The sequence below is a fragment of the Akebia trifoliata genome, chromosome 4 (assembly GCF_017979445.1).
Source record: "Akebia trifoliata isolate Shusen 1 chromosome 4, ASM1797944v1, whole genome shotgun sequence".
In the NCBI taxonomy this organism is placed as follows: Eukaryota; Viridiplantae; Streptophyta; class Magnoliopsida; order Ranunculales; family Lardizabalaceae; genus Akebia; species Akebia trifoliata.
In genome coordinates, this window is record NC_141378.1 from 7,913,883 (window position 1) to 7,925,449 (window position 11,567).

At 35.9% G+C, this 11,567-nt stretch overlaps 1 protein-coding gene across 1 annotated transcript; it reads right to left on the reverse strand.

Annotated features, from left to right (window-relative positions):
* Nucleotides 1-661: 661 nt before the first annotated feature.
* TRM5 (zinc finger CCCH domain protein) lies at nucleotides 662-4,624 on the reverse strand. The gene is made up of 4 exons (XM_086439057.1): nucleotides 4,256-4,624; nucleotides 2,695-4,134; nucleotides 2,410-2,608; nucleotides 662-1,415 (listed from the first exon to the last, which is right to left on the reverse strand). Exons 1-4 carry the CDS (start codon nucleotides 4,391-4,393, stop codon nucleotides 832-834), a joined length of 2,361 nt encoding a protein of 786 aa, XP_086295183.1. The 5' UTR covers nucleotides 4,394-4,624; the 3' UTR covers nucleotides 662-831.
* Nucleotides 4,625-11,567: the final 6,943 nt, after the last annotated feature.

An 11,567-nucleotide genomic window follows, 5' to 3' on the forward strand; every position in this document is an offset into this window, starting at 1 on the left:
CACAGGTTGCAGTGTCAATTTTCAACGACTTCCTATCCGGAAAAAAAAAAAATTAGTACTTTTATTTTAGTGGGTGTGATGAGTAATTTTTTGATTTATTGGGGGAAGGAGGTGAATGAGCAGAAATGTGGGGGGTTAATAGTGTGCCCCTTATTTGATTTTAGGGTATTTTAGAAACACCCCTATAAAATTGGAGATATTAGGTTTTCCCTATGCAAAATGCAAGATTAGATTTATCCGCTTTCTTCTTAATGCAATACCAGTGAAATTTTGATTTTATTTTTTTCCAAATTTTGATTTAATAATTTAATTATTTGATAAATCATTTAAAAAAACGTAACCTTGACTTACAATCAAAGGGGTAAACTTAACATCACCAAATTTAGAGGGGTGTGTTTCTAAAATACCATTGACTTTACCTGGAAAAATGAGAGAGACCCTTATGATGAAAATCCATTTCCATGAAAAATCAAACAAACATATGAAATTTTTTTTTTTTCCCATGAAAAATAGAAATCACATAAATTTTTTATGTGATAAAAAACATCCATATATGTGGTTGGGGAAGACATAAAATTTCGTACGGACATGACATTAATCATCTAGTCAAACTTTTCGAGTCCTTGGCCATGTCGAGGGCCACATTTGAGTGTAAATATGATTCATCATAATTCAGTGATACATACATTGGCCAACGTTAATAGTACACAACAAAATCTCAATCTAAACCCAACGGAATTTTAAAAATATAAACGATAAAATATAAGATCAAAGAGACACAAAGGAAGCGCGCGCAAAATTGACTATTAACTCTTTTATTCACTCTTTCTTTCAAAATACCAACTTTCTTTTTGGGGCCAAAGCTTTGATGTTCCCTGCGAAGGCAGCGAGATCTCGGATTGTTTCTCCAATCAAATCCTTAAATATTAGCCGCTCGATGTCTAACACTGCATCCGACGTCTCTAACCTGAGCTCGACCCATCCATTCATTGAATCCCCTGCCATGTCCTTCCGAAGTACTCCACAAATGACTTGGAACAAGTCTTCTGCTGGGTCCTCTCTTTCTTGAATCTTTTGATATTCTGACCATATTTGTCGTAAAGATGGCTTTCCAATAACAGAATTTGAACCTGAGAAGGTCTTCCAGTTAGGAATTTGTTTCTTTCTATCAAGAATTTCAGTAATTGTGTCGAAAACGAGCTTTCTATGGAGTCTGGAAACTTTAGATGAATTGGTCTTAAATTGTTGTTTCTCAAGTAACAAGAACACATCTGTATCTTCTGAAAGGCAGTTTGAAGCTCGCAAAATTTCTGTGATGTACTGGAAATCATAGTCGTCTGGATTATCTTGGAAGTTCAATTGGTCCGGCGATTTTACTGGGCTCCAATTATCACATTCAAGCTCAGCAACTTGATCTAGTTAAAGCAACAATAAAGGCTTAATCAGAACAGAGATTATAGATTTTGTTTTTCCTTGAAAAAAATGAAATTAAGATGAATGCTCTTGTAAATTGACTACTGTGTAAACAGCACAAGCAGTGAAGATGTGAGGGCATCATCGTAGTCATTTCAGGGGGTTCCTTACTGGGTGAATTACCATTTCATGAGCTGAATTTGACAAATTTACAATTCCAGCTCACCGTTCATTTTATACCAAAATGTGAACAGTAACGAATTTGGACATTTTAAAGTGACTATTTCGCTGGTTTAAAGTGATAATTTCACAGGGTTCACTATGTTTAGATAATCACTTTAAACTTGTGAAATTGTCGGTTTAAACTGGTAAAATGGTCACTTTAAAACCTCTGAATTAGTTACTGTTCACATTTTGGTAATTAAAATGAACAGTGAGTCAGACTGGTAAATTCATCAAAAGTTGGTCAAGTCTTCGTAAATATCTCCTCTTTATTTGTTCCAACAACTATTAGTTTTCTAGTCATTTTCCTAATTAATACAGATCATTTTCTTAAATAATAGCATGTTATATGGAATAAACATATATAGTGTCCATCAATGTGTTTGAATAAAATTAGCCGTCTCAATCAAATATGTAAGGATAATTTATTTATTATACGTGCCCCCTCCGTGTATTTGGTCAATATTAGAGATAACCCTGTGTTGTCAAGCCGGTGACATGCACCTTTGACATAGATTTTGTATGACGTAAAAATGACTTAAATGCCCTAATATTAAACTTCTAACCCTTGTTTGTACGCAGGGTATCTCTAATATTTTAAGCAAATCATGTAAATCATGCAATATATATAACGAAAAGAAACTAATCCAATCCAACGGCTTAGACGAACAAGATCAATGGTTCATTTTACAAACTAAATTTGCTAACATAAGCCGACCATTAAAAAAGTTGCATTGCGTTGCAGATTAGAACTTTTAGAGAATAGGAATCTACCTTTGAATTCGATGCAGCGTTTTCTGACAGGCGAAGGTGACGACTCGTCCTTCGAAAAGGACGACTCAAGTACAGATACGGGACTCGGTTGTGACTCGGTTGATGTTGTTGTTGTGAACTCAGCTATACTATGGAGTAGTTTATCGCATCTCTCCAAAAGACTTCTCCCTGTTTCCTTGTAATCTTCCCCTTTTGATCTCTGCAATTAAATTCCCCCAAAATATAAGAACAAAAATCAAATTTTTAATCAGAAATTTAGAATCTCTCTCACACACAAATACAGACCTCGGTATCGAATTGAGACGACGTGCTTAAGCTACTACTCTCAGAAATGATGGAAGATTCATCCTCCACTGAACCAAAGAACCTCCCTGTTGGAGAAATCTCAGCCGTTGGTTTCACATTTCTGATTGATCTGTTTGTCTTCTGATCCGAAACAGCTTTCTTTGAATTAATCTTTGGTGAATGAATTGGAGAGCTTCTTCGTTGCTCCAAAGAATCATTTTCTCTCCTCTGAATCTCAATATTTAATGGTTTTCTTCTCACCAGAGATCTAGGGCTTCTCTCAGCACTATCAATTCGATCAGGAGATCTAGAGTTGCTAATTCTTCTCTCCCTCTGTAAATTCCGATCAATTTCTCGTCCATCACTTCTCTGTTTGACCGGAGAAGAGTTTTCACCGGAGAGATTGCGTTTCCCATCTGAAATTCCAGCTTTAGATCTGAAATTCGATGGACATTCAGATCCTTTTCTTCCATTCCTGATAATCGAAATCGGTGATTTCGAAGGTTTCATGACAACAATTGGAGATTCTTCGTAAGAAAACCTCCTATCGAAAACGAAATTTCGGTTTCCGCTCTGCTCTGAAGGTCTTTTAGAATGTAAAAGCCCTTTGAGTTGCAGAGCTTCGAGTATCTGCTTCAATGTCTCCAGATCCTTCGCTGGTTCATCGATTCCTCTCATCTTCAACCGCTTTTCAATCTCTCCATAAAGTGATTCTGTCTGCTTTGGTTCGGGAAAGAAATCTCCCGAATCAAAAAAGCTCTTACATTGCTGCTGCTGCGACTTCCATGGCGAAGCACCTAAGCTTCCATTGGAAGTTTTTGGTAGTACGGATGTTGGATTTCTAACGCAATGCGCGGTCAAATCCGGAGCCATAGCTTTCGATCTACGATCCTCAGTGCCATTGCCAGATTCTATTGGATTGTCTCTTAGAAGAAAGTTGTTTCCATCGATGAATCTGTATCGAAGATCTCTTGAAACCCTAGATTCCGAAGCGGATCTCCTTAGCTCTGCTTTCTTGATAGGTTCACGGCCAGAGTCTGGCAAAGCTTGGAGTCCCATAAGCTTTGCAATGACACTCGGTGAACGTTTCTGCTTCTCGTTCTCTTCAGAAGGATTTGTTGTTTCTGAGTTTTTCTCTAATCGAGATGCAGAGAACACTGTTGCGGTTGTTCGGATCTCCTTCGGATACAAGCTTCCTTTTGCATCTACAGTCGCTCTGCTATCGAGAGACAGTCTTGGAGACTCTCTAAGCTTCCATGAAGATCGAAGAACATCTTTGAATTCCAATACAGGGAGCGGTTGAGGCATTCTACCAGAAATCTCAGGAGAAGGAGAAGGTGAAGGTTTCATGGATTCAGGAGTTGGAGATTGTTGTTGTAGTTCTCTGGAAAACGATGGAGATCCGAAGGATTTCTCTGATTGTGACGTAGAATCGTTTGCCTGGATATTTCAAAAATCAAAATTTCCATCAAAATCAAACAAATTTCTCGCTTTTTTTTTTTTTTTTTTTTCTCAAATTGAGGAAATAATTTAGTATAAAAAGAAGAAATTCGAATCTGACCAGAGAGGGAGGAAGGCGTTTTGTGGTGTAGAGGCGTTTTCCTGTTAGAATCTGGTGACGATCGAAGAGCTGAAGAAATCCAGCCATGCATCCCATCTGCTTCTCGAGATTCTGATCGTGTATCATCCCTGTCGTCATTTTCCTGCAAAAACTTCTGGATTTTCGATGAAATCTCTATCAAATTAAACAATTTCCAACCTCCATTACTTCATTTCTTCAACAATGTTGCCCTATTTAAATCCCTAATCTCTCTCTCTCTCTCTCTCTCGCGCCCTGTTAGGCTTTTACTTGCTCATCCGCTTTTCAGTCTTTTTAAAGCGAGCGAGGAAGCCGTCGGAGGAAAAGGCGTTAAAAGAGAGAAAAAAGATAGGTAATGCCCTTATCTTATCTGATAAAGACAAATATATCCTTGTATTTCGGGAAATGACAAGTTAGTCCGTAGGTGAGACTGAGAGGGGTTTAAATTTGGGATTGACACAGCTTCGTGCAGAGAGCAAGCATGTATACTTCTCTATGGATATGATAAACGTGTCAGATATTCACTCTCCTTGAGTCACGAAAGTTTGACCGGACGGTGTTGTTAATTTACCAAACTAACATTCTTTACTATTTGTAATTCCAAATTAACCCCTTGTATAAGCTGACAACAGATGTTTCGTATGAATTTACGCTTCCCCACAATAACGACGGTTACGGGAAGGTTAGAAGCGGAGAATGTGTTTGATGCGACTAGCTCGTATAAAAAAATTGTATGAAAGGTGAAGAAAATGACACGTGGTCAAAGATTAATTTTTATAATCAAACTAACTCTTGTTAGATCTTATACATCTAAGCAAAGAAAATTGTGCATATGGACTACTCTCATCCTAAAAGTATGGATGAATATCTTGTTACATAAAAAATAATAATTATCAAATCAATTATTCGAAATCAAAAACATTAAATTCTAACCATCTAAAGGTTGGTGAGATGGCCAAGTCCACACCACAAGGAGTGGAGGTTTTGACTTTAAATCCCCTCTTAGAGAGTAAATTACATGGTGTGTATAAAGGGAGGGCAGTGCATATGCCCTAAGGATTAGTTAGGTACACTAAAAGGTTTGAATAGCTAAATTTCAAAACAAAACAAAAATAAAAATAAAATCTTAAATGCAAAAGTGATTGAACAAGTTGAATCTCTATCTCCTAAGATTAGTGATAGGAATGTAAAAGCATTTCACAACACATAACAGGAGTTGACATCAAGATTATTATCTTGGGTTCTTGTTGAACCCTCACTCCTTGATATGAAATATATTTTTATTAACTCATTTGAGATTTTAAAATTTTCTCAAATCACTTGCTTTGCTTAGTAGGACAAATCTCTTAGATAGAAAGTTTGTGCAAAGAGAATAATGATTTTATGACCTCCCCCCCGTCGCTCCCTCCCTCTGTGACATGTCATGGGCTAGAACCATTTATTTTTCCTTGACACGCGCGCGCGCACACACACACACACACATATATATATATAGGGAGCGGTTCAGCAGTCCTAAAGTTTGCCAAACATTTTTCAAAACATAGGTTAGAAGTTTTGGAATGAGTTGATTTTTTGAGAGGATGATCTCTATGATGAGGAGATCATCTTCACCAAAAATCAGCCTAATCCAAAAATTTTAATTCCATCAAAAGTGATTTACAAAAATTGGACGGTCCACGATTCTTCAATTTGTAAATTAGGATTAGAAATTTCAAAATGAGCTAATTTTTGGAGAGGATGATCTCTTCACCAAAGAGATCATCCTCACAAAAAATCAGCTCATTCCATAGCTTCTAACCCATGTTTTGAAAAATGTTTGGCAAACTTTAGGGCTGTTGAACCGCTCCCATATATATATAGGGAAATGTTCAGCAACAAACATTTTTCAAAACATGGGTTAGAGGTTTTGGAATGGGCTGATTTTTGGTGAGGATGATCTCCTCACCGTAGAGATCATCGTCACCAAAAATCAGCCCATTCCAAAACCTCTAACCCATGTTTTGAAAAATGTTTTGCCAAAATGTTTGTTGCTGAACGGAACCCATATATATATGGGGATGTCAATTGTGTATCCTGAGGAAAAAGACCGATTGTTGTGGCCCATACCACTTATGGGGGCGTATGTTAGAGGAGGCATCAGAAAATCACAACTCATGAGAAAAGTGTCTTGTTAAGGGCACATATTAAAGTGCAATAAATACACTTTGGAAATTGGATTTTGTACCAAAAATACCTTTAAATTTTTTTATATATCAAAATACCCTCATATGTTTATTCCCCAATGTCTATTTATTGCACTTTAACGTGTGCCCTAAGAGCACATGTTAACAAAACCTATACTAAAATAGCATGTAATGACTTAGATCTAGGGCGCCTAGTTGACATTGATTTGATTCTTAGAGTGTGTAGTTCCACATCCAAACACAATCTGGCTATAGAGCGTAAGGGTGTTTTTGGTATGAATCGAATATCTTTTCCTTCTCTCATTATCTATTTATTGTTTTTTTTTTTAATATGTCAATACATGTCGACTTTTGATAATTGAACATCACCATTGTGCATGGAAGCCACGTGTTGGATTGGTGTCACTATCAATAATTTAAAATAAATCAATATGCTCAATATTAAGTTAAATGTGTACCTAGGAGATTTTCACAATTATTTTGCCCATGGGGCTAAGTTCATTCGAAGGACATGCTTCTTGTGAATTCAAACTCAGGTATCTGATTTAAATTTCTAGAGTAGAATTGGTGCCTTTAGGTTTTGGTCCTTAACTCTATAAATAAGTAAATTATGATTTCGTTTTGCTCAAGAATCGGTGGATCAACATATTTTGTATATTTGGTGCTTTTTTCCTACACAAATATATTTATGGATAGGAAAAATTATTCTTCTCAATTCACCATTTCTCATGAATGTTTGTCCACGCACAAAATTAACTTAACTAGTGCTTTTAAGCCATTTGATCCAAGAAACTTTTCATTCTTGGATTTATGAACTTGCCTTGAGAGGGGGAAAAAAAAAACTAGAATCGTATTCGATGTGTGAATCATTGTGTGACAAATGGCAGTGAATGAGACGTTAGTTTGATAATATGCAACTTCGGAAGTATAGTATCAGAAACCTTTCGCTGTAAACTCCTTCACTTGGCGTGGAATCGAGAGAGTGCGTTGGTACTCCCAATCCTGTGAGCATCGAAAGTGACGTACCCCCACAACCTTAAAAGCGCGCGCGCGAACCCATAATTTCAACTTTCGCAGGAAGAGCACTATAGTGGCCACTAACACACTGAACCTCTGCACTTCTCTTTTCAACCCTTTCCCTTAACCTGCATCTCAAGGGATGATGTTCGCGAGTTTCATCAATTCATGATAAGACTTGTCCTTCTACTGCCACGTGTCAGTAATATTTTTATATCTAAAGTAACAACTTTATGGCACAAGAGGCAGAAATTAGTATAGTATAGTTGAAGGGTCATGTGTTGTACTACTCTTGTAACTGGACCCACTAAACTTTGAATTTTTGGCCTACCACACACGTTTCCTGATTGGTGATTTCTATCTCTCTCTCTCTCTCTGTCTACTGATTTATGACGTGGGCCTATGATGAAAAACAAGGGTTCGGAGGGGCAAAGTATTGATATAAAAACCGAATGAGGGGTGATCCTATACTATACGTCTAGACGGATTCAATCTGTATTTACGACTTGTGGCAAGGTTGCGTTGGGTAAAGGTGTATTTGGGGCTTGTAATAAACAAGCTAGTTAGGAGTACAATCTCCGCTTGACTTCCATAGTAGCACCACATGTGGATCACCATTCGATGTCTTGCAGCATCAGCAGTGGGCCCCACCTGATGTAGGTTTAAAATTTTGATGAGTTAAGACGATCACACTTGCTTGTCCTGATCATACAATTAAATTTGACTTTTAAAGGATATGTTCTGATTTTACTGTGACAATAGAGATTGTGAAGTTGGAAAGTCTAGGCAGCGTTCCATGCTCCGGAATACTCCCACAATGACATTAAAAATTGAATAAAGACAACACTACCTTTCCTTAATTTCTTAGTAACATTTTAAGCCTTACTTGGGTCGTTATGCTAAAACAAATTTCAAATTGGCAATTAGGCACCACAGTCCTTTAGATTTCATGGTAAAACTCAAATAAAAAAAGTCATTTTCTTTTGTATTAGATTTCAATTTTCTTCTTCTTTTGGACTTGATCCAAGGTTTTAAAAATGGATGGCTAACTAACTTCCACATAACTCCAAAAATTAAAATTAAAATTCATCAATAAAATATATATTTTTTTTTCTTCAAAGTTCATTGAATTTCGTCCTCCACAATCCTTAAGCATCAGGTCATGATTTTGGATGTCACAAGTTGAAATCAAGGATCCTTAGTAAGAGTCAACCTCTAAAAAGAATACATCAAGATTTTTATAAGGTTCATTGACTATGTCTTTAGGCTTGAAAACTAATTTAACCAAAAAAAATATTTCTTAAAAATTTTCTAACCCTTACATCCAAGATTTAGCCCCTATTTATCATACATAGGACTAAGTAAAATTTTATATTTGCATTACATGATTATCACATGTTAATAATTCAAGTATGTTGTCTGTCTTAAGTCGTCAAACCATCATATCATGTGGTAGTTGGAATGCATGACGTTATCGTTCTAGTTTTAGGGTTTAAATTGTGACTTGTAGACGTTACTTGTGACAACCATAGTCAATGGAAGATTTATAGTGGGGGCAAGTGCCCCCACAAGAATTTTCAAAATCTATGGATTAATGAGTTATTGGGACAAATTTTAATGGCGAATAAAAAAGTCTATCACTATTGTCCCCACAAAAAATTTTACACTCTAAATTGCCCCCACAAATACATATTTTTTCACTCTTAGTCACCCTCACAAAAAAAAATTACTTTTGATTGCCCCCACATGATTGATCAATATACTCACAAGTATATTGTTGGTTATGTCATACATTTCTCAAAAAAACATGATAACATCTTGTGCTTGTTGCACTCATGGTGCATCTCAACTTTAAGTATTTCAGTGAATATTAGAATACTTTCTGGACTCGGGGTAAACTTTTAAAGGACGACCATGAACACCTAATTTTTAAGAATTTTAGATATTCATATAAATCTCGGGATAATTGAATTGACAAGAAACCTTTTGATATACAATTGGGTTGATCTTTACTTATTAGATATAATTCTTATAGCAATTTTTCATACATCCCATGTAGGTTAAACAAAAAAAAAAATCCGGGTGCAATGATAATCTTGCTCTATAATGCAATGAAAAAACACTTTCCTTACTTAGTAAGATTTTAAGCTTTACCAAGGAATGTTTTGCTAAAATTGATTACCACAACGTCAATCCAACATCACAATCTTCTAGATTTCATGGAAAAACTCAGATAAAAAAATAACAAAAAAAAAAATTCAATAATTTTTTCTTTTAAACTTCATTGAAGAATTTGAAAATAGACAACTACTGAACTTCCATAGAAGTTTTAAATTTAAAATTTAAATTTAACAGTGAAAAGTAATATTTTTTTGAAAGTTCAGAGACTAGTGTCCTCTACAACCCTTTGGCATCGAATCATGTTTTTGGATGCCACAAGGCCATCGGCCCAAGGACCCTTATTAAGAGTGGAATCCTTACGGATTGCACTGTATGCAATTCTTCTTAGACGTTCTCGTTATATCTTACCAATCTCAACGAAACCTAGTGATCCTCATCAAATGAGACCCACTATGGAACCAACCACCGAACATATTAACATGCACAATCGACTTATATACAGGGAGTAGTTCAACTACACCTATATTTTAAGATTATAAGAATACCCTCAATGTTAAATGGAGAATCACTAAGATTCTCGTGGAGCCCACAAATAAATATTATATATATATATATTATATATATATATATATATATATATATATATTATATATATATAGATTCGGCTCAGCTGTGGAGATTCCGGTCTTTGGTCAATAGATTGTTGTTCGACAAAACTAGTAGAATATACATATGGGATATATGGGAAATGTTCAGCACCCTAAGTTTTACCACACACTTTAACAAACGTTTTTTGTCCTACATGGGTTAGAAGTATTGGAATGAGCTGATTTTTGGTGAGGATGATCTCTATGATTAGAAGATCATCCTCCCCAAAAATCAGCCCATTCCGAAATGTTTAGCCCCATGTTTATAGGTTCAAAAATCGTGGACCGTCCATTTTTTGTAAATCATTTTTGATGGGGTTAGAAGTTTTGGAATGAGCTGATTTTTGGTGAGGATGATCTCCTCACCATAGAGATCATCCTCACCAAAAATCAGCCCATTCCGAAACTTCTAACCCATGTAAGACAAAACGCGTTTGTTAAAGTGTGTGGTAAAACTTAGGGTGCCGAACGGGACCCGGGATATATATTGGAGATCACAAAGGCTACTAATGTTCTTGAGAGGACTCATTTAAGATCATTATTTCTTATATATATATATAGATTCGGTTCAGCTGTAGAGATTCCGGTCTTTGGTCAATAGATTGTTGTTGGACAAAACTAGTAGAATATACATATGGGACATATATTGGAGATCACAAAGGCTACTAATGTTCTTGAGAAGACTCATTTAAGATCATTATTTCATTGGATCGAGTTTGAGATTGAGATCTTTTAGGTGGGACTTTTGGAATGGTGGATGGGACCCACTAGACATGTATATTATTGAATCCTTGTGTGGATAGAAGGATACAATAGTGGTGGCCCCACTGGAATAAATTGAGCTTAGCTGTCCCTCGTGCCAAGTTTAGCATTGGATCTTGAGAAGTTGAGAATATTTGACTTCCTTAAATGTTACAAAACCTCCTTGTAGTGTTTGGACTTTTGAAACCCAGTTTTAATTTATTTCTTGATTTCAAAAGCACTTTTTCCTCTTAAGTATACATTTGATAGTTTTCTTGAGAATCGTTTAAGTCAAAAATGGCTAAAATTGAGAGGCAGCTTTGATCTGTTTTTTTCTTCATGCGTTTGTAGAAATCAATTTTATTTTTGTTGATTATGAATTGATTTGTCATTTCTGTTCATTGTTTTCAATAAAACGTTGAAATTATCAATCCTCGATAACAGTTAAATTACCTTTCGCTTTCATCTGTTCTTGCCTTTTTCTTCCCTTTTACCCCCCTCAATCTCATGGAATTAATAGAATTATTTTTCGTTCACATCTCTCTTTCTCAGAGCAACTCCAACTGTCCTCTAAAACTCTTTATT

Excerpts from the sequence above, each read along its gene's own strand:
- TRM5 (XM_086439057.1), bottom strand. The coding sequence starts at position 4,393 with ATGACGACAGGGATGATACACGATCAGAATCTCGAGAAGCAGATGGGA. Across the intron at positions 2,609-2,694 it reads CGTCTCAATTCGATACCGAG|AGATCAAAAGGGGAAGATTA; the intron begins GTCTGTATTTGT and ends ATTTAATTGCAG. Across the intron at positions 1,416-2,409 it reads ACGCTGCATCGAATTCAAAG|ATCAAGTTGCTGAGCTTGAA; the intron begins GTAGATTCCTAT and ends TGCTTTAACTAG.